Source organism: Symphalangus syndactylus, chromosome 8 (genome assembly GCF_028878055.3).
Source record: "Symphalangus syndactylus isolate Jambi chromosome 8, NHGRI_mSymSyn1-v2.1_pri, whole genome shotgun sequence".
In the NCBI taxonomy this organism is placed as follows: domain Eukaryota; kingdom Metazoa; phylum Chordata; class Mammalia; order Primates; family Hylobatidae; genus Symphalangus; species Symphalangus syndactylus.
The window spans coordinates 105,476,537-105,499,769 of record NC_072430.2 but is presented as its reverse complement, the minus strand read 5'-3'; the positions used below and the strand labels follow the sequence as shown (position 1 = coordinate 105,499,769).

The 23,233-nt window shown below is 44.3% G+C and overlaps 1 protein-coding gene across 6 annotated transcripts in view; it reads right to left on the bottom strand.

The window, feature by feature from the left end:
• CASP10 (caspase 10) overlaps positions 1-17,860 on the bottom strand; it is a 37,000-nt gene extending 19,140 nt beyond the window's left edge. For 3 of the 6 annotated variants that reach the window (XM_055290192.2, XM_055290196.2, XM_055290195.2), the window contains exons 1-5: positions 17,550-17,857; positions 14,801-15,154; positions 13,130-13,223; positions 7,824-7,959; positions 5,006-5,112 (exon numbers count right to left, since the gene is read on the bottom strand). In XM_055290192.2, coding sequence (XP_055146167.1) covers positions 5,006-5,112; positions 7,824-7,959; positions 13,130-13,223; positions 14,801-15,147 — 684 coding nt within the window. In that variant the 5' untranslated portion in view covers positions 15,148-15,154; positions 17,550-17,857. Of the gene's footprint in view, positions 1-5,005; positions 5,113-7,823; positions 7,960-13,129; positions 13,224-14,800; positions 15,155-17,549 lie in introns of all 6 variants that reach the window. The other 3 variants (XM_055290194.2, XM_063644947.1, XM_055290193.2) reach the window with 2 other exon arrangements.
• Between the last annotated feature and the right edge of the window lie 5,373 nt (positions 17,861-23,233).

Here is a 23,233-nt window from a genome sequence, read left to right as displayed (position 1 = left end):
ACACCTTCCAACCTTAAGAGTCTGTAAAAACACATGAGGTGCTGTGCCCCAGTACCCCCTACACTTCTAGTACTGCCACAACTATCCCCCTACTGCATGTGGCCGTGGCCAAGTTATCATCCCATGTCAGCGGAACCACAGCGCTTCAGAGGCCACAGCTGAGCCATGCCCCTTTAGAAACCACTGAATTTCCCAAAGACAACGAGCAGAATCGTACGTGTGTGTGTATGTGTTTCTACATGCATGTCAGTATCTGAGCACAAAACTAGTTGAAAAAGTGGGTGGGAAGAGTTACATTTAGCAGACAATTTAACTTAGAATTAGGGAATCCTAAAATGTCAGTGCTGGAAAACCACATTTTAAAGAGCTTCTGGGATGGCTAGGCACAGCAACTCATGCCTGTAATCCCAGCACTTTGGGAGACTCAGGAGGGTGGATCAACTTAAGTGAACATGGTGAAATCCTGTCTCTACTAAAAATACAAAAAAAATTAGCCAGGCATGGTGGCAGGTGCCTGTAATCCCAGCTACTAGGGAAGCTGAGGCATGAGAATCATTTGAGCCCGGGAGGCTGAGGTTGCATTGAGCCGAGATTGCACTCCAGCCTGGGCGACAGAGCAAGACTCCATCTCAAAAAAATAAATAAATAAAATAATAAAGAGCTTCTGGGGGAGTTGGGAAGTGGGAATGGGTTTGCAACTCTCTAAACAAAGCTGTGCCCATGGCCAGGGAGTTGGCCCATAAATGTTGGTTTAATTGGATTACAGTAAAAGAATCAAGGGGAGCAGCCTCTCTCCCTCAATACCTCAATCAGATATCTAGGCGCTTTTCTAGATTGGAATTAATTGAATCAAGGGCTATTTTCCTAGAGAAAAGAAGCCAATTTAAGATTTTATAAATAATTGCAATTCTGCGTTATTTCCCATTGGGGGAGATGGGGAATTCAAGTGAATAAACTCACAGCAAGCAGGCGGAGGTGTTACCATTTCTTTTAATTAAGGATGTACTTAATCTCTTAAGATCACTTACAAAGTGGCCTCCCAAAGCTGAGATTCCCTCAAATGCCTAAATACCTCCATCTGCCGAATGAGGTTCAGTGCAGAGCCGCAGAGCAGGCCTCTCCCGGCTCTGTGTCATGTCCTGATTGCCTGCATAGTCTTCAGGTGGGCGTTTGCTCAGCCTTTGCTAAGCTCCAGGAGCTACAATTCATCTGGCCCGTTTCCACGGTCTCCTTCATTTAAAAAGACAAAAACAGGCCGGGCGCGGTGGCTCACGCTTGTAATCCCAGCACTTTGGGAGGCCGAGGCGGGTGGATCACGAGGTCAGGAGATCGAGACCACGGTGAAACCATTCCGTCTCTACTAAAAAAATACAAAAAATTAGCCGGGCGTGGTGGCGGGCGCCTGTAGTCCCAGCTACTCGGAGAGGCTGAGGCAGGAGAATGGCGTGAACCTGGGAGGCGGAGCTTGCAGTGAGCCGAGATCGCACCACTGCACTCCAACCTGGGTGAGAGAGCGAGACTCCGTCTCAAAAAAAAAAAAAAAAAAAAAAAAAGACAAAAACACCTTCCTGGGGAGAAAGGAGGGTCCTTCTTTATAGTAGAATGCTGAGAGCCAACTTACAAATGTGGAGAGAATACAGGAGTCAGAAAAGCATTGTTTTACAACCAACATAGTAAATGCTGGATCACACAAGAATCATCAGCGGACGCTCAATCTAGGGGGAAACTTTTCATGTGCAGCAGGCTATTTACAGAATCTTAAAATGTCTCTCCAGCACTTGCTTATTAATTGTGGAAAAAAAAGTAACCATATAAAATTAACTACAGAGTGATGATATCAGAAAATATCTTGACCAAATAATCAAAATTAGCATCATGAATAGGGGGGCAGATGGACATGATGTATTTCCAGATGGGATGCCCTGAGAAAGACACAACATCACTTCTGTGATATTCTGGCCAGAATGTACGGCTTGAATCTAATTATGAGGAAACACCACATGTACCAAAGATAAGGAAAATTCTATTTAATGAAAGGTGGGAGGAGTGACTGCATTCTCCAAAAGTCTCAATGGCATAAAAGAGGAAATTAAATGTAATAAAAGCTGTGGACATGTTCAAGATTAAAGGAGACTAGGCCGGGCATGGTGGCTCATGCCTGTAATCCCAGCACTTTGGGAGGCTGAGGGGGGTAGATCACGAGGTCAGGAGATTGAGACCATCCTGGCTAACATGATGAAACCCCATCTCTACTAAAAATACAAAAAATTAGCCGGGAGTGGTGGCGGGCACCTGTGGTCCCAGCTACTCAGGAGGCTGAGGCAGGAGAATGGTGTGAACCCGGGAGGCGGAGCTTGCAGTGGGCTGAGATTGAGCCACTGCACTCCAGCCTGGGGGACAGAGCAAGACTCCGTCTCAAAAAAAAAATTAAAAATTAAAAAATAAAGGCTGGGCACCATGGCTCACACCTGTAATCCTAGCACTTTGGGAGGCCAAGGCAGGCAGATCACTTGAGGTCAGGAGTTTGAGACCAGCCTGGCCAACATAGTGAAACCCTGTCTCTATTAAAAAATACAAAAATTAGCCAGGTGTGCTGATGCGTGCCTGTAATCCCAGCTACTTGGGAGGCTGAGGCAGGAGAAACGCTTGAACCTGGGAGTTAGAGGTTGCAGTGAGCTGTGATCCCGCCACTGCACTCCAGCCTGGGCAACAGAGTGAGACTCTGTCTCAAAAAAAAAAAAAAAAGAATAAAAAATAAAACTTCTACAAACAACCGAATTAGAAAATGAACAAAGGACTTGGACAGACATTTCTCTAAAGAAGATATACAAATGGCCAAAAAGCACACGAGAAGATGCTCGACAGCCCTAGTCATTAAGGAAAGCAAATCAAAGCCACAGGGAAATAGGACCTCACTTCCATTAGGATGCCTACTATCAAAAATGAAAGAGAATAATACGTCTTGGTGAGGAAGTGTTGCTGAGGATGTGTGCACAGTTGGTGGAAATGTAAAACGGTACAGTCACTGTGGAAAATAGAATGAAGGTTCCTCAAAAAATTGAAAATAGAATGACTATATAATCCACCATTTCCACTTACGGGTACAAACCCAAAAGAAAGCAGCATCTCAAAGAGATATTTTTACACTGACATTCATAGCAGCGTTATTAAAAATAGTCAAAAGGTGGCAGCAGCCCAAGAGTCCATCAATGGATGAGTGGACAACAAAATGTAATACAGTGAGTCCTCACTCAGAGTCATCAGTAGGTTCTTGGTAACACCGACTTTAAGTGAAACAACGAACTGTATGCTATAGAAACTTAACTCTTAGGGCTTTTTGTTATCGTTTTTTGAGACAGGATCTCACTCTGTCGCCCAAGCTGGAGTGCAGTGACGCAATCTCAGCTCACTGCAACTTCCACCTCCCAGGTTCAAGCTGTTCTTGTGCCTCAGCCTCCTGAGTAGCTGGGATTATAGGCATGCACCACCACACCCGGCTAATTTTTGTATTTTTAGTAGAGATGGGGTTTCGCTATGTTGGCCAGGCTGGTCTCGAACTCCTGGCCTCAAGTAAGCCGCCTGCCTTGGCCTCTCAAAGTGCTGGGATTGGAGGTGTGGGCCACCATGCCTGGCCAACTCTCATTTATATCAATTAGCCTATGGTAAAATTGGTTTCATTATATGGTATGTGGCTGGGCATGGTGGTACATGGCTGTAATCTCAGCACTTTGGGAGGATAAGGGGGGAGGATTGCTTGAGCCCGAGAATTTGAGACCAGCCTGGGCAACATAGCTAAACCCTATCTCTACAAAAAAAGTTTTTAAATAAAAATAAATACATTATACAGTATACTATCACTTAAAGTCCGTTTCCAAAAATCTATCAAACTTTTAAGTGAGGACTTACTGTATATACACACAGTGGAATATTATTCAGCCTTTAAAAAGGAAATTCTGAGATATGCTACAACTTGGATGAACCCTGAAGACTTTACACTAAGTGAAATAAGCTAATCACAAAAGAACAAATATTGTATGGTTCTTCTTATATGAAGTACCCTGAAAAGTCAAATTTATAGAGAGGGAAAGTAGAATGGTGGTTTCCAGGGGTTGGAGGGAAGGAGAAAATGAGAAGTTATTGTTTAATGGGTACAAAGTTTTACTAAAAGAAGATGAAAAAGTTCTGGAGATGGATGGTGGTAATGTCTGCACAACAATGTGAAGGTATTTAACATTACTAAACTGTATACTTAAAGTTGATTAAGATGGTAAATTTTGTTATGTGTATTTTACCACAGTTGAAAACAAAAACAAAAAATTTCCCAGACCAAACTAACTTCATTGATGCTGACAGATGTTGGCAAAGAAATTACCCAAGTCTGCTGGAAGAACCACAAATCCCAGGGAAGACTGTCACATATCTCCCAAGGATCATGATCACATGGTGAAGAACAGACTGCAAATTCTCCCAACGTTTCCCCTTCCACCCATCCTTTCAGAGCTGAGCACTACAGAAACCAGAAACCCTTGCCCTCTGGGTTGGCCAGCTACATGCTTGGCAAACCTCTTGTTCAATACATTAAGAATTTCAAAACAGTAACAGCAGAGCATTAAACAAAGCTCTGTACTTGAACTCTGGAATTACTATCAGGCGCTCTGTACTCCATAGATTATATGTCCCTAAAGTTGGCTCTAATTGCATCCCACAGATAAGAACAGAGGAACCATTTCAGAGCAACTCAAGGGTGTGTGGAGTCAGCTCAAACTAACTAGCGAGAACTCAAACTAACTAGCTCTCACTAGTCAGCTAGTGTCAGCCAATTGTTAAATTTTCAGAAAATGTGCACTCTGGTTGATATCATGTTGTTTACTTGCAATCACCATGGCGAGAGCATTTACAGTAAATGGTACAAACCGGGGCCTCTCTCTCTTTTTCTTTTTTGGGGGTTGGAGGTTGGAGGGTGGAGCCAGTTGTTAAACATTGACCAGCACACCACTGAACCTACCGGTAAGGCTTCCAAGAATGTCTTAAAGTCTGTTTGGGAAACTAGTTCTTCCTCTCCTTGATACGACTCGGCTTCCTTGTCTACAGGAGGTGTCACTATCTGGGCAGCTGAAAATAAAATCACAGACAGAAGAACAAAAATCACCTTCTGACTAGTAGCAGGAGAATTGCTTGAACCTAGGAGGCGGAGGTTGCAGTGAGCCAAGACTGCCCCACTGCACTGCAGCCTGGGGACAGAGTAAGAGCCTGTCTCAAAAAAAAAAAAAAAAAAAATACTGAAGCAAACACCAAGGCTCAAGACAACTTAGAAAGTTAGCCAGGTGGTCCCTAAATAAAGCCAGTATCCTAGCTTGGACTTTGAATCACAAATACTTACAGAAAAGTCTAAACTCTGCACACCTACTCTTTTCAGTCCTTTAGTCTTTCATCTTAACAGCAGAATTAGGCTCAAACTCTTAGAACTAAAGAAAGTCAATATTAAAATATCAATAATGATTGACACCCAAAAGAGATCACACACAGGTAGGTTGTAGAAAAGAAAAATCAAAATCAGAACTCTGCTGATACAAAGCTCAGTCCTGGGCCAGGCGCAGTGGCTCATGCCTGTAATCCCCGCACAGATCACTTGAGGTCAAGAGTTCGAGACCAGCCTGGCCAATGTGGTGAAACCCCGTCTCTACTAAAAATACAAAAATTAGGTGGGCATGGTGGCAGGCGTCTGTAATCCCAGCTACTCAGGAGGCTGAGGCAGAAGAATTGCTTGAACTTGGGAGGCGGAGGTTTCAGTGAGCCAAGATCATGCCACTGCACTCCAGCCTGGGCGACAGAGCAAGACTCCATCTCAAATAAAATTAAAAATAAAAATAACAAAGCTCAAGCCAGGCACGGTGGCTCACGCCTGTAATCCCAGCACTTTGGGAGGCTGAGGCGGGCGGATCACGAGGTCAGGAGATCGAGACCATCCTGGCTAACATAGTGAAACCCCATCTCTACTAAAAATACAAAAATTAGCCAGGCGTAGTGGCAGGCGCCTGTAGTCCCAGCTACTTGGGAGGCTGAGGCAGGAGAATGGTGTGAACCTGGGAGGCGGAGCTTGCAGTGAGCCGAGATCACACCACTGCACTCCAGCCTGGGCAACAGAGTGAGACTCCATCTCAAAAAATAAAAATAAAAAAAACAAAGCTCAGTCTTCAAGACTCACTGAGGCAAATGTAATCAACTACATAGAAACTAGTGTGTCTTTTTTCGAATTTAAATATCCAGAATAATATGACCATTTGCCCTATTTACTTTACATGGGATATGACATTACAGAAAAATGACAATGTGTTTAGAAAAAAACTCAGAGCTCATGTGAGGATTTCAAATATTCTTTCCGTATCAACCTTCTGCTTTTTATTTCTCATTTGATAATTTGATGATAGAAAGAACTGTTTTTATTCTTCATAACTTAAATTATGCATTTATTCATCACTTTATTGTTTGAGATTTTATCAATTTGACAACAGTATATTTTGCTCCTCAACTCATTCTGTGTTAACCAAATTCTTAGACACATGTTTCCTTTTAGCTAGTTTCATTTTCAACCAAGAAATTTGCACACTAGAGTCACTCACTGAACTAAATTAAGGGTGTGGGATAAAAGTTTCATGAATACACTCATGAGTTTTTATGTATAGTGCTTGTTTAACAGTGGAAAAATGAACTCAGAAAAACACAGATATTTAGCATATTGACACGTGGTAAGGCAGCCAGGTTTGACTTTTGCCCTGTGCTTCTACCTGTATAAAATATCACAGCAGAACTACCTTTATCAGACAGACTTAAAAAAAAAAAAAAAAACACACACACACACACAAGAAAATGAAGTTCTTCTTTGATAGTAGTTTCTGAGAATGTGAAGTCTTCATGACTTTTCTCTCTGAGAGACCCATAATAGCCCCATGTATAGACTGCTTACTCAATGCCAGACATGCATTTTACAGAAATTATCTCATTCAATCCTCACAAAAACCTAGGAGGTAGGTACAATTATTATGCCCACTTTACAGATAGGGAAAGTGAGACATAGAAAAGGCAAAAAAGTACCACCGCACCACTAGTAAGCGGAGTCCTGGCAATCCGACTCTATAGACTCCACTCTCACTCGTGCTATCCTGCCTTTTTTTTCATGTTATTTCATTTAAAACAATTCCCTATACTCTCACTCCCATATTAGAATCAGAAAAAGACATTTGTCTAAAACTACTTCCCTGCACTGGAATATAAGTTGCAAGAGGGCAGGAGCTTTGCTCTGAATTTGCTGTATCCCCAACTTCTAAAACAGTGCCTGGTACAAAATATGAACTCAACCAATATGTGTTGAATGAACAAAGGGGAAGATTTCTGGCTTTCCTAGCAGAATATTATCAGAATGATGAGTAAACATCATGCATGGGCCAGGCATGGTGGCTCACACTTATAATCCCAGCATTTTGAAAGGCCAAGGTGGGTGGATCACTTGAGGTCAGGAGTTCGAGACCAGCCTGGCCAACATGGTGAAACCCTGTCTCTACTAAAATTACAAAAATTAGCCAGGCATGGTGGCAGGCTCCTGTAATCCCAGCTACTCGGGAGGCTGAGGCAGAAGAATCACTTGAACCCAGGAGGCAGAGGTTTCAGTAAGCCAAGATCACACCACTGCACTCCAGCCTGGGTGACAGAGTGAGTGAGACTCTGCCTCAAAACAAAACAAAACAAATAAACAAAACATCATGCATGGCCAATTGTTTTAAGAATTTCCACGGTCTGGTCCAAGTTAGCAATTACAAGCTACTTACCTTTCTCTCTTTTGTATTTCTCTATGTTTCTCAAAAGTTTAGGTACAACCGTTTTGCAGAGGTCCTCCAGGCATGTCAGATCATCTTCATCTATTTTACCTTGTTTTTCTAGAAATGCCAGGAAACTTAGGGAGGTCTACAAGAGAATCAATAGAGTTACATTTACTTGTCTATTGATTATCCACTCACTCGAATGTTACCTGCATGGCCAGTAGGCACTGGGTTTTGCACTGATAAATAAGATATAACAGCATCTGCCCTCAAGTTGCTCAGGAATGTAGGGGAAGAGGCATTACCAAGCAAATCTGTATACAATCTATATTAATACCAGATACCAAATATATATAACTCTATGCAACAGGGACAGTGCTTGCTGTATATTAACAGCACAACAACTGAATAAGTAGATACTATTATAATCCCCATTTTAAAGATGAAATAATTGAGGCACAAAGAAATTCCAGTAACTTGCCCAAGGTCACAAAGCTAATTAATGGCAGAGCTGGTACAACTGATGCCAAAGTCTATGTTATTAACCACTGAACTCTAAGTCACAGCTTTAAATGATACTGATTAGGAAGCCAGCAAAAGAGGGACACCAAAGAAATGAGGCGAAAATGTTTTGAATGAATTTTATATTTGGTATTTTAAAAGAAAAAGAATTTTCTGAAACAAAAAATCACAATTCAGCTATTATTATTATTATTATTATTATTATTATTTTGAGATGGAGTCTCTCACTCTGTCTCCCAGGCTAGAGTGCAGTAGTGCAATCTTGGCTCACTGCAACCTCCACCTCCATTCAAGCCATTCTCCTGCCTCAGCCTCCTGAGTAGCTGGGATTACAGGCTCATGCCACCACATCCAGCTAATTTTTGTATTTTTAACAGAGACGGGTTTCACCATGTTGGCCAGGCTGGTCTCAAACTCCTGACCTCAGGTGATCTGCTTGCCTCGGCCTCCCAAAGTGCTGGGATTACAGGCGTGAGCCACTCTGCCAGGCCAGAAACTCATGTCTTGACAACATCCTACCAGGAGGAATAAAGGGCTAAGATGTGATTCCAGAACCAATTATGGAAATTCATTATACTTTCTAAAAGTTTATTAGATGTTTAGTACATCACACACATACACACGCACATACTTAAATGGGACCTGGGCATTAGTTTAACACCACTCTGGCAAATACTAGCAGCAAACATCTGAAAGCTCTTTTTTTGCTTGTTTGCTAAAGAGTAAGTTCAGGTGTGGTTTCCTTCAGACTCAATGTTCTATGCTGATTGCTGTCCTGAGAACGGATTTCCTGACAGTTGTGAGATCTCTCAGATATGTGTAGGCCGGCTATACTGCTTACATTTCTATGAAAGCTATCAAAGAGAAAGCCCAGAATGCCCCTCAAAGGCAAGGTTATTTGTGTTCCCCCAGAGAGACTGTAAGAATTTAGAACCTTTCCGTTTGGCTGAGGGGTGTCCAGGCCCTTTTCCAATGGCGGGTAAGTAATTTATTTCTGTGATAAGGTCTTTTGCAATTGTAGTTGCAGATAATGCAGCCTCACTGAGCCCTGGTGTGGAAACATCTGTGTTGCTTAGAGACTGTCCTTTACACACTTCCAAAGGCTGATCTGATTGCAAAATCCAATACAGATCAACCCGGATTATCTGAGGTGTGTAACTCAGCCACAATTCTGACACGAAGAATGAGATCTCCCCACCCTGCCCCCAACAAAAAAAAGCTGAGATCATTTGGAATCCGAAGAGGAAATATGGTTTTCCTGAATTTGACCTGGTAATATCACAATTCCATGCCACAGCTAAGCACAGTTACGTTTCCTTTTACTGTTGTACTGAGAAAAACAAGATCATTTGGCCACATGAACATATGTATTTGATTATTTAAAAGCTATTTTAGTAGGGGGGAAAATGTTTGGAATGCTTCTGACCTTAAAAATAATTCTGGCCAGGCACAGTGGCTGACACCTGTAATCCCAACACTTTGGGAGGCTGAGGCAGGTGGATCACCTGAGGTCAGGAGTTCAAGACCAGCCTGGCCAACATGGTGAAACCCCACCTCTACTAAAAATACAAAAATTAGCTGGGTGTGGTGGTGGGCGCCTGTAATCCCAGCTACTCGGGAGGCTGAGGCAGGAGGATCACTTGAACCCAGGAGGCGGAGGTTGCAGTGAGCCAAGATGGCACCATTGCACTCCAGACTGGGCAACTAGAGCGAAACTCTGTCTAAAAATAATAACAATAATAATAATAATTCTGTAGCCACAGATGCCTTCAAGTAGAGTTCTAGAACCTGTGCAAGCAAAACGGAAAAAAAAACCATTTTCTAGCTTTTCTCGTTTGAAAACTGACACTCAGTGTTTCAAATATCAGAGATTGCTTTAACAAACGACATTTCTCTCATCCCTCACCCCCCACCTCATATTGTTCAGAGAGTCCCTAACACAGGATGGGGTATAACAATAAAAAGTGGTCTCATTTTATGTATAAACATAAACACTGGAAAATTTATGAGCAGATGCCCCAACTTGGGAGAGAATATTATCAAAACCACCTGGAGCGCTTGTCAAACTACAGGAATCTCCTCTGACTTTGAGCAATTCTGTATTTAAGGTATAATGCTACCATTTGAGCAGGTACTTGCTTTGTACCACTGCAAATGTGGGCACTGAAATTTTATGGCAAAAGCAGAAGATCCTTACAATGTTTTATAAAAAAGTATTCCCTAAAAACAAAATCGCCTGATTTTTAAAATTCTCCAAGAATTACTGAAACTTTAGATCGTGTGTGTGTGTGTGTGTGTGTGTTTGTATACATATGTGTGTATACGTAGTGTGTGTATATATATTTACCCAAAAGCAATGAGCATGCCAGCATCGAGTTTGTGGTGTTGAAATGACATCTCTCATTAAAAGAAGCCAGGACTTTGGGGAGAAATGAGAGATTCCAGGACTGGGCAGAAAATACACAAGATGAACCTTGGATATTTTTGCCAGAGAGTAAAGAAGCCATCAAAGACTACTAAGGTCATGTCAAAATGACTTAGGAACCAAACTGAAGATGCATCCCCTGGGAAAAAATGGGACAATTGAACTTCTTTTTTTGAGACAGGGTCTCACTCTGTTGCCCAGGCTGGAATGCAGTGGCACAGCCATTGCTCACTGCAGCCTTGACTTCTCTGGGCTCAAGTGATCCTCCCATGTCAGCCTCCTGAGGAGCTGGGACTACAGGTGCACGCCACCACGCCCAGCTAATTTTTGTATTTTTTGTAGAGACCGGGTTTTGTCATGTTGCCCAGTCTAGTCTCAAACTCCTGAGGCTCAAGTGACCTGTCCACCTCAGACTCCCAAAGTGCTGGGATTACAGGCATGAGCCACCATGCCCAGCCTCAGTTTGAACTTCAGTAAGGATAATTATTGCAATAGATTGAAACACCTCACATATGTTTAAATCCATGAGTTTAAATTTATATATATTTTGTAATGGGTCACCTTCGGAGAATGATAAGAAACCAATTAACTTAAAAACTGGATAACTAGGCAGAGCACAGTGGTTCACGCCTGTAATCCCCAGCACTTTGGGAGGCTGAGGCAGGTAGATCACTTGAGATCAAGAATTTGAGACCAGCCTGGCCAAATGAAACGCCATCTCTACTAAAAATACAAAAATTAGACAGCCATGGTGGTGCATGCTTGTAATCCCAGATATTCAGGAGCCTGAGGCAGGAGAATCACCTGAACCTGGGAGGCAGAGGTTGCAGTGAGCCAAGATCACACCACTGCACTCCAGCCTGGGTGACCAAGTGAGACACTGTCTCAAAAAAAAAAAAAAAACTAGATAACTAAAAGAAAAGAATCAAGGATTTACATATAAGCTGTATCACTGGGTAACCAAATAATGGATGAAGGGAAAACAAAATGATAGATTTCTAATATGTGGCTGGGTGCGGTGGCTCACACTTGTAATCCCAGCAATTTGGGAGGCCGAGGCGGGTGGATCACCTAAAGTCAGGAGTTCCAGACCAGCCTAGCCAATATGGTGAAACCCCATCTCTACTAAAAACACAAAAAGTTAGCCGGGCGTAGTGGCAGGCTGCTGTAATCCCAGCTACTCGGGAGGCTGAGGCAGGAGAATCGCTTGAACCCAGGAGGCAGAGGTTGTAGTGAGCTGAGATCGTGCCATTGCACTCCAGCCTGGATGACAAGAGTGAGACTCCATCTCAAAAAAAAAAAAAATCTATTATCTCCATTTTTGCAACCCCTCAAAATTCGATATATAAAATGGTTGAATATCAACAGTTGCTAATATCAAAGAAAAAGAGAGAGAAAATCAGGTACCTCCTGATGAAAAAACAAGACTACTTATAGTCTTGCCAAACGGATCTGACCTGAGTCTGATGAAGCCTCTGGATTCAGCTGCCAGTCTGCAGGAAATGCAGAGGACAGAGGAACACGCCAAACTGCACCACGAGTGTGCAATCACAAAACCCAGCCTGTGAGAAACTCCACAGGCCAACTGCCCAGAGATTCTTCAACAGATACATTTTAAGAAAAAGAAAGAGATTTGGGGGCAGGGAGGAAATCTAACCTATACATTAAAAGGCACTTGAAAGAAAAAACTGGACAAGGCCAGGTGCGGTGGCTCACACCTGTAATCCCAACACTTTGGGAGGCCAAGGCAGGCAGATCACTTGAAGTCAGGAGTTCTAGACCAGCCTGGCTAACATGGTGAAACCCTGTCTCAACTAAAAATACAAAAATTAGCTGGGCGTGGTGGTGCATGCCTGTAATCCCAGCTACTAGGGAGGCTGAGGCAGGAGAATGGCTTGAACCCAGGAGGCGGAAGTTGCAGTGAGCTAAGATCGTGCCACTGCACTCCAGCCTGGGTGACAAAGCAAGACTTCATCTCAAAAAAAAAAAAAAAAAAAACAGCAGATTCCAACAGAAGTGAGCGTTTACTGCATGCTATACCAAATATTGGCCTCATGCTAATGCTTCATGCACATTATTTCAGCTAATTCTCCCAACAGTCCTAGAAGGAAGTCATATGATTGCCCACAATTTTACATCTAAGAAAATAGAGACTCAGAAAAGTTCAATCATTGGCCTCACAGCACGGGTTTAGAATTAGAATCGGGACCAGAATCTAGGCTCATCCAGCACCAAAGCGAATGTTCCTAACCATTGTATGATACTGTCTCCCACAAAAAATAAATCTCCCTAAAAACCCTTTCCAGCATCTTTCTAATCATTGATTAAGACAGTGCTCACACAGTCCCATTCTGTATGACCCACTCACCATTTCGGTTTTGGGAATCGAGTCTTTCAGAAGGAAGATCATGTCCTTTAAGTTCTCTGAGTCAATGCCTTCTGACAGTTCGTAGAGCAGGTTTCTAAGACACACACCCGAAATGACAAATAAAGCCTTACACTTGTGGAGGACACCATAATCAATCAAGTGCTTTCATAAATGTTTTCTGTCATTTGAATGATCAACTCCATGTGTAGACAACTATTAATCCCATTTATAGGTTCAAAAAATGAAAACTTTCAGTTTCTAAGTGACTTATTTAAATAAAGATAACACATTAAGTAGTAGAAGCAGGCCTTCTGACTCCAACTCTAGTGCTGTTTTTCACCACACTAAGAAGGCATATTAAAAAAAAAAGGCATAAAACACAATTCTGACATGCCCTCCCATCTCCTGATTCCATCTAGAAATTCAGGCTTACTTTACAGGCCCTTGGTAGAGAGGACCCCAGGCCAGCCAAGGTACAGTTGGTTGTATATTGAAAAGGGAAGAAAACTATCCCAGCTTTGAGATATAATCCACAACCAGAAAAAGTGAGGATTTCATCCACATACTAACACCCCTATGTGTCAGAGACTGTCCCTCAGATGTTTAGCCAGCAGAATGGAAATATGGATTTCTGGAATTCATCATTCCTTCCACTGACTCAAGGGCAACTCAGGTTCTGGGAGCCAGTTCCACCGCTAAAGTTTAATGTGTTCTAATCGCACAGACCATAAAACACCCTCCAAAGGCTCCTCTTCATGAGGTTCTCTGATGTGGACACTATGTCAGTGAACAATTTTAAACTGTCATCAGCCTGGCACAGTGGCTCACACCTGTAATCCCAGCACTTTGGGAGGCCGAGGTGCGTGGATCACTTGAGGCTAGGAGTTCCAGACCAGCCTGGCCAGCATGTTGGAAACCCCGTCTCTACTAAAAATACAAAAATTAGCCAGGTATGGTGGTGGGTGCCTGTAGTCCCAGCTACTCAGGAGGCTGAGGCAGGAGAATCGCTCGAACCCAGGAAGCGGAGGTTGCAGTGAGCTGAGATGGTGCCACTTCACTCCAGCCTGAGTGACAGAGCGAGACACTGTCTCAAAATAAAAATAAAATGCTGTCATCCATGATAAGACCAATGCCTAAATTTTACCTCTTTGGGCAAAATGCGTATTTTTACCTTTCTGGATTTCCACCCAAAAATATAGAAATTTCTATAACTAGACATGGCATAAATGACATCCCTCCCTACCCCAGAAACACGTCTCTTTTTTCATCTTGCTTATTTCACTCCAAGTATGCATTACTCTCTTCTCAAGACCCTGGGAAACAGGTAGACAGACTAGTGGATCCCAGGAGGGAGAAGACCTGCACGTGTGGCAGCTGGTAAGCAGAGAAAACGCGGGCTCTGCCACACCGAGGTGGGCTTCACTGCTAGTGAGAAGCAAAACAAAGGGAAGCCACCTCTGGGCCCAGAGCTTGGTCTTGAAGCTTTGCTGACCTCCCAACTCTCATCTCATTAGCATCAGAGGCTGAGAAGGAGGCTTAGAATCTCCCGGTTTATCATCCAAGGATGTAGATAACCAAAATATCTTAACTGCAGCTTCCTTTCAAAGCCCAATGGCCAGAATGAACACTAGATGGGAGATCCTCCCATCCCCACCACAGACCCATCCTCACCTAAACAGAGAGACCCTTTGTCGGGTGGGCAGCAGTCGCTCCACTTCCTCTTTGGTATAGTTGAGGTGCTGCAGCAGCTTCTTCTGCCGTATGATATAGAGGAGTTCCGCCAGGAAGAAAGGGTCTTCCTCCCTCAGCAGATCCTCTGCCAAGAGATGTTCAAAAACATCCGAGGCTGAGCTGGACTTCTCCAGCTTCTTGTTGGGGACCAATCCTATGCAGAGAAACTTGAGGTTCTCCACATCTTGGACCCCCAGGTTTGAATCAATAATCAGAAGCTTCTCACGAAAGCTCACTTTACAGTTTTTATCTGAACTGGAACACCAGTGTTGACCTTGAGATTTCATGGCCAGGCTGAAAGGGACAGAGAGGTGGGGCAGGGCATTAGAGAGTGAGGACATATGGCCCCCTGACTTCCCAGGCCCTCCCGTCACCACAGTCTCCTCCGTTCTGGGCATTAGACTTTCCTAGAAGTGCTGAAAAATAAAAATTACTGCGAGGCTACTTCAAAAACCAACAGCCCGGAAAACTTTTCCCCAACACTTGCAAGTTACTTTTTAGGAAACTTGGAGGGTGCTTATACTGGAACTCAATTCACCTTGATTTCTCCCAAATCAAAATGTTCCCAGAGAGAGAAAGTTAAGATGGAGGGACACAGCACAATTTCCCTCAAGCCTGGTAGCCTGATTGGAGCCCTTACATTCATTTCCACCACGTGGCAGAAATAGCACTTGGATCTATGCTTTAAGTTTTTGACACAAAGCAATCTGGGGGAGGCAGGGTTATCCTCATGATCTATCAACCCAAAGACAGCGAGGTACCATGAGGTATGTGTGTTACATCTTAACTTCAGACTGCTACCTGTAAGAGGGCAGGCCTTTATCTTACAGAAAGGGAAGGCATAATCCTAGACCTCAAGCCTGAGCAACATGGCGAGACCTGGTCTCTACTAAAAATACAAAAAATTATCAGGGCATGATGGCACATGGCTGTGGTCCCAACTACTCAGGAGGCCGAAGTGGAAGGATCATTTGAGCCTGGGGAACAGAGGTTGCAGTGAGCCATGCACTGCACTTCACCCTGGGTGACAGAGTGAGACCCTGTTTCAAAAAGAAAAAAAATAAATAAAATATCCTAGACCTCAGGAGGAAAGGGTGGTTTTAGACAAGGTTTGCTCAAATCAGTGTAGGAAGTTAAAAATTACATGAGTCGGCTGCTCTGTCTACGGAGTAGCCATTCTTTTGTTTCTTTACTTCTCTAATAAACTTTTCACTAAAAAAAAAAAAATTACATGAGTCAATGTTCCCATCTGATCAGTTTATAAACTACGCTATTCTCTATACTAAATTTCATCATAATCAGAGGAGCAATGCAGTGATAAAATTTTTATTGTAATATTATTTATTCTATAAGCACTTGAGGTATGTAGTCATTATGCAGAACTTGGCTATCTTTAGAAACAAGAAAATACTTTATAAAGGAAGGAACAGGTGGGGTGTCATGGCTTACGCCTATAATCCCAGCACTTTGGGAAGCCAAGGCGGGTGGATCACTTGAGGCCAGGAGTTCAAGACCAGACTGGGCAACGTGGTAAAACCCCATCTCTACAAAAAATACAAAAATTAGCCAGGCATGGTGGTGCACGCCTGTGGTCCCAACTACTCAGTGGGCTGAAGCAGAAGGATCATTTGAGCCCCGGGGATGGAGGTTCCAGTGAGCCATGATTGTGCCACTGCACTCCACCCTGGGTGACAGAGCGAGACCCCGCCTCAAAAACAAAACAACAACAAAAAACCTCCTAGACCTCAGAAGGAAAGGGTGGTTTTAGACAAGAGTTGCTCAAATCAGCGAAGGAAGATAAAAATTACATGAGTCAGTTTCCATCTGACTAGTCTATGAACTGTGGTATTCTGTATACTAAATTTCATTATAATCAGAGAAGCACTTCAGGAGACCGAGGCAGGTAGATCACTTGAGGCCAGGAATTCAGGACAAGCCTGGGCAACACGGTGAAACCCCGTCTCTACAAAAATTAGCTGGGCTTGGTGGTGTATGCCTGTGGTCCCAGCTCCATAGGAAGCTGAGATGGGAGGATTGCTTGAACCTGGGAGGCGGAAGTTGCCGTAAGCCAAGATTGTACCACTGCACTCCAGCCTGAGTGCTGGAGGGTGAAAGAGAGAGACTCCATCTCAAATAAATAAATAAAGGAAGGAAGGAAGACATAGCAAAAATCAAAACCTCCATAACAAACAGTGGTTGTATCGAGGTGACATAACTATAGATAATACAAATTTCCTTCTGGGCTTCCAATTGAATTTCTCAAATTTTACGCATATGTGAGCATACACATTTGGTGTTAAAAGAAACAAAAAATGTCATTTTTAATGTGATAATCCAGGGGATCTTCCCTGCTACTAGCCCTGAGGTCAAATGAGTGGTTTATTGGAGACACCTTTCTATTCTACCGCATCTTGCATTTGCCTTGTGGTTTGACAATTCTAATCTCTAGTTTTAGTAAGTCTACCAAACTTTGTCTCTGTGAGCTAACATATTTCTGCCCCGGTAAAAGGCTATGTTGGAGGCTTCCAGATTTTTTAACTTTTGTTTTCCCAGGCATAACAAGGAAATCTAAGAAAAAATAGTGCCATTGCTGACAAGTTTTTGCAAGTTTCTACAACATGAAGCCATGAAGCAAAGGAAAAGATCCAAGCATGAGACTCTGGGTTAAAAAGGGTTGTTAATTACATACCTTCAGATCAAGCTCCACCAATCCTCTGGAGGTAAACGGTTCTCAGGGAAATTGCCTGAAAACAAAATTTTAAAGAAAGTAGAATCCTCTGTGTGCTCCAAGGTCCAAAGAAGCTCCCATTTGCTTGGGAAGAGACTTCAAGACTTGCTGCTTGTTTAAGTGAAAACTGAATCTTCAGGATTGGGTAGCCTGATATTAATTTCCTGCTGATGTCGTCACTGCTTATCTGCCTTTTTCCCTCCCCTTTTCCAGGGTTAAGATAACTTTGACAAACAGCGTCTCCTAAAGGCTAATTTACAACTTCCTCACTGTTGAGCTTGGGGTTTCCCCAGGTAAAGCAAAAGCTTCCTAGAAATGAACCCGTGGAAGCCACGAAGTGCTCCAGGCTTTCCTTTGGATCTCCGTTTCCTTGGTAAGTCAAAAAGGGGAGCATCTATTTTCCTAACCATCTCCTTCCCCAAACACACTTCACTTTTCAAATAAAGCCAAAAAGCTCATGAAATAGTTGTCGGCCATGTTAACCCTTTCTTATGTCCACATGCAAATAAACAAATAACTTTTTTTTTTTTTTTGAGATGGAGCCTTGCTCTGTCACCCAGGCTGGAGTGCAATGGAGAGATCTCCACTCACCGCAACCTCTGCCTCCCGTGTTCAAGCGATTCTCCTGCCTCAACCTCCCGCGTAGCTGGGATTACAGGCATGTGCCACCACGCCCGGCTAATGTTTTTTTATTTTTAGTACAGACGGGGTTTCACCATGTTGGCCAGGCTGGTCTCAAACTCCCGACCTTGTGATCCACCCTCCTTGGCCTCCCAAAGTGCTGGGATTACAGGCGTGGAGCCACCGTGCCCAGCCCACAAATAAAATTTTTAAAAGATAAAAGAAAAGTGAGGATTCACTTTCAGTCTTTGTGGGAGAAATTAAGAAATAAAAAGAAAAAGGAAAAAAAAAAGAAAAGTGGGGATGGTGAATTACAAGCCCATTTGGAGGTACCTGCAAGAGACTCAACCAATTTGTGGTAGGCAAAACTGACAGTATGTGTTCTCACAGCACATTCAAACCAGCAGGAAAGTGAGACTTTGAAGACATTATTTCTAATAATAAAAACAATACTGCACACTAATATTGCAACTACCGTGTGCCAGGGCATTTACAAATATTTACTCATTTCACCATCCCAACAACACTCTAAGATAAATACTATTACTATGGCTGCTGCTTTAACATGTGAAAACTAAGGCACAGAAAGGTTAATTAATTTGCCCAAGGTCACACAGTGAGTGGCTGGAAGAGCCAAGATTTAAACCAGCAAGTTTGGATCAAAGTCACTACACTGTAATTAAGCTAACTCAAATGTGCAGCACTCTGGAAAGAGGTACAGAGTCTTAGAAAGATGTTTTATCTATGGGGAAAAAAAAGCAAGATTTATGATGCTTTGATTAGCAAATGTATTAAAATGTCCTTTCCATGTCCTAGGCATCATTCAGAGAACTTCTGTGCTTAAGAAAGACAAGTCCTGGGGCCAGGTGTGGTGGCTCACGCCTGTAATCCCAGTACTTTGGGAGGCTGAGGCAGGTGGATCATGAGACCAGCCTCACCAACATGGTGAAACCCTGTCTCTACTACAAATACAAAAAATTAGCTGGGTGTGGTGGCGCACACCTGTAATCCCAGCTGCTCGGGAGGTTGAGGCAGGAGAATCTCTTGAAGGCAGGAGGTGGAGGTTGCGGTGAGCGGAGATCACGCCATCACACCCAGCCTGGGCTACAGAGCAAGACTCCTTCTCAAAAAAAAAAAAAGAAAAAGAAAAAGAAAGACAAGTACTGGCCGGGCACAGTGGCTCACACCTGTAATCCCAGCACTTTGGGAGGCTGAAGTGGGCAGATTGCTTGAGGTCAGGAGTTCAAGACCAGCCTGGCCATCATGGTGAAACCATATCTCAACTAAAAACATAAAATTCGCCAGGCTTGGTGGCGCATGCCTGTAATCCCAGCTACTAGGAGGCTGAGGCTGGAGAATCGCTTGAACCCGGGAGGCAGAGGTTGCAGTGAGCCAAAATCGTGCCATTGCACTCCAGCCTGGGCGACAGAGAAAGACTCTGTCTCAAAAAAAAAAAAAAACCCTTCTTGGGAAAGGGCGGCTGGAGCACAGCAGGCTGTGTTACTCACTACCCCAGTTCCAGAGAAGGTGGGGCCCTGACCCTAGAATGCTGCAGCAGAATGAGGAGGGGGCCTCAATTGACTATAAAGAGTGTAGGGACCACCTTCTTTGCCTGTTCTGTTGGGACCAGGCTAGTCATTATTTGTCCCAGCCTGGGGCTCCCCCTGTGGTTTCCAATTTGCAGTTACTTTAACTTAAAATATAAATATTATTTTCTGGAAAATAAGAAAGAAAGACAAGCCATAAGTCTTGGTCTTCTATTTAGTTGTTTTATTATAAATATTAAATTTTTTGGGCCATTTAGGGAGGCAACTTATTGAAGCTATCACTTTCTTTCACTCTGTTCATAAAGTATATTAACTCTTTCAACTTTGATTCAATAATATTAAATATTTAGAAGGCAATTCAAAGCCCTGAATTGGGCACAATTGGAAAGCAAAGTGACCTGCTTTCCATAATAACTATGACGACCAGTACTACCATTTCTAAACTTCTCTGATTTGAACTCATAACAACTCCCAGCCTGAGTTGGCATTATTATCCACATTCAATAGATGAGGAAACCCAGATTCAGAGAGGCAAGGAATCTTGCCACCATCCCAAAGCTATGAACAAGAATTCAGGGCTCAGACGTGGGTCTCTCTCACTCCAAACCCCTTGCTCTTGATCCCCGGGCTACCACTGCCCGAATCTCGTATGACGTTGTGTAGCATCTGTAACTGTGGGCAGGGGGTGGTGATGCCACAGGGGCTTTAAGAAGGGACAATCAGTCAGACATTCCTTGGAGGAGGAAGTATTTGATCTAGGCCTGGAAGGTAAAGGTAGAATAAAGACCCAGGAAGCAAAACTGTAACTTTTATCCTACTACTCCAGGGAAACATTTGAATCAGGTTACAGAGGGGAGATGGTGTGCAGTGCAGATATTTGTACTCAGCATTTTCTACTTCCTCCTACACACAGTTACTGAGGGCATGTTGATGGTGGTAGAATAAACATGTCTTATAATCTCTTTCCTGATTGGTTGCAATCTACTGAGTACACGTGAAGGGCCAAGCAAAACCTTGATGGCCTTTTGTAGAGGTGGATGTCAACGACTGCTTTAGTTCCACATTAGTAGGGGGTAGTGGTAGCAGTGGTTGGCTTTCCTTGACATACAGTCTCTGGTCCAAGCTCCTCACCCTCTGTTCGGGTAGATTTTAAAGGGTAATGACTCCTGGCTGGGCACGGTGGCTCACACCTGTCATCTCAGCACTTTGTGAGGCTGAGGTGGGTGAATCACCTGAGGTCGGGAGTTTTGAGACCAGCCTGACCAACACGGAGAAACCCCATCTCTACTAAAAATACAAAATTAGCCGGGCATGGTGGCACATGCCTGTAATCCCAGCTACTCAGGAGGCTGAGGCAGGAGAATCACTTGAACCCGAGAGGCAGAGGTTGTAGTGAGCCGAGATTGTGCCATTGCACCCCAGCCTGCATAACAAGAGCAAAACTCCATCCAAAAAAAAAAGAGTAATGACTCCTAAAGGATTGGCATAAGCCATAGGGGAGGAGGAAGGGATATACTGGCTAGAGAAGAGCTCAGAGCACTGAAACCTCCACCCCAACCTATGAGGGTCCTCAGAAGGTCTTGAAGTAGCAAGTCCTCTAGATTTGACACCCCCAACCTCCAAGACCTCCTTACCCCCACTTTGCTCCATACCTTTGTTATGGGATCTTTGGGGTGTCAATTTTCTGGCCGGAAACCTCTCTGGCTGCAGCACCTTTGCCCGAGTTCTGGCCTGTGTCCAGGAAGAATGAGGTACACAGACAAGTGAAGGGTGAACAAGACGAAGAAGAGCTTTATTTAGTGCTAGAACAGCTCAGAGGAGGCCCACAGTGGGTAGCTACTCTCTATAGGCAGGTCGTCTGTCCAGTGCTCAGTTCTCAGTGGAGAGGAGGCCCTGGAGAGGGTGGCTTCTCTCTGCTGGCAGGCTGTCTCTGCAGCTCTCAGTTGAGAAGGTAGCTCTTCTCCGCAGCCAGCCATCCCATCGTCTCCAGCTATCAGCAGAGGGTACTACTCTCTGTAGCTGGTCATCCCGCCACCTCTCTGCCCTCTTTGTCCTCTGGCCATCCTCTGCCCTGCTCTGGTGAGCCCAGGGCTTTTATGGACCTCAGAAAGGAGGAAGTGGCTGCCAGTTGGTCCACGGGCACCCAGAAGAGGCACCATGAGTCCCTACTCCAGTCCGCAGGACTGGCAGCCCTACCCCCAGCCTTCAGGCCCTCCCTGGCCTGAAGGCAGGGCCTTACTGGGGACCTGCCCCCTTCTGCCTAGGACTCTGTCTGCCTCCCATTGCCATTCAAGGCCCCAGGGCTTGGCCCCAACCCCACTTCAAGATTGGAGCAGATGCCAGGAGTGAAGAGAGGCCAGGCAGCAGGAGCAGACACCCCCAAGCCTGCAGGGATGGGGTAGGAGGGGGTCCTTCCTGGGGCCCCCAGGGTGCAGGCTGCAGAGATGCCCAGGTCCTGCACCTAGGAGGGTGGCTGCAGCCACACCCTGGTGTTGGGAACAGGCCCCCAAATCTGGCCATAAACTGACCCCAAAACTGGCCATAAACAAAATCTCTGCAGCACTGTGACATGTTCTTGATGGCCATGACGGCCATGCTGAAGGCTGCTACTTTACTGGAACGAGGGCAAGTAACACCTGGCCCACCCAGGGTGGAAAACCGCAAAAAGGCATTCCTAAACCACAAACAATAGCCTGAGTGATCTGTGCCTTAAGGACATGTTCCTCCTGCAGATAACTAGCCAGAGCCCATCCCTTTGTTTCCGCCCATCCCTTTGTTTCCCATAAGGAATACTTTTAATTAATCTATAATCTATAGAAACAATGCTTGTCACTGGCTTGCTGTCAATAAATATGTGCATAAATCTCTGTTTGGGGCTCTCAGCTCTAAAGGCTGTCAGCCCCCTGATTTCCCACTCCACACTCTATATTTCTGTATGTGTGTCTTTAATTCCTCTAGCGCCACTGGGTTACTGTCTCCACGACCAAGCTGGTCTCTGCACCCAGGAAGGCAGATCCTGCTTGCTCCTAGCCCCCTCCAAGAGCACAGGGAGGCTCAGATCCACAGCTGCAGTCTGGGTGGCTGGGTTTGGGCAGCTGCAGCAGCACCCGAGGAGCTCCCGCTCCAACTCAGAAGGTGTGGGGCAGCCACCAGCTCCATGGAGTGTGCACCCTGAGCCATGCCTCCCTGCTGCAGCCAGCATGATGGCAGCAGCCACTGCCATCACCTTTATCCACACATTCCAGACCCTCCCAGAACTGTCATATGTGGTATATGGGCGTGAAACTAAGGTCCGAAGGAGTAGACTTTTTCTGTTAAAGATCCCATCAGAGATTTCTAGATAGTCAACAGGAAAGAGATGATAGCTAGACAAGTAAAATGCAACCAGGCCCGAGCAGTGTGGTGCTGTCTCCTATAGTACCAGCTACTGAGGAGGCTGAGGTAAGAAGATCACTTGAGCTTAGGAGTTGGAGACCA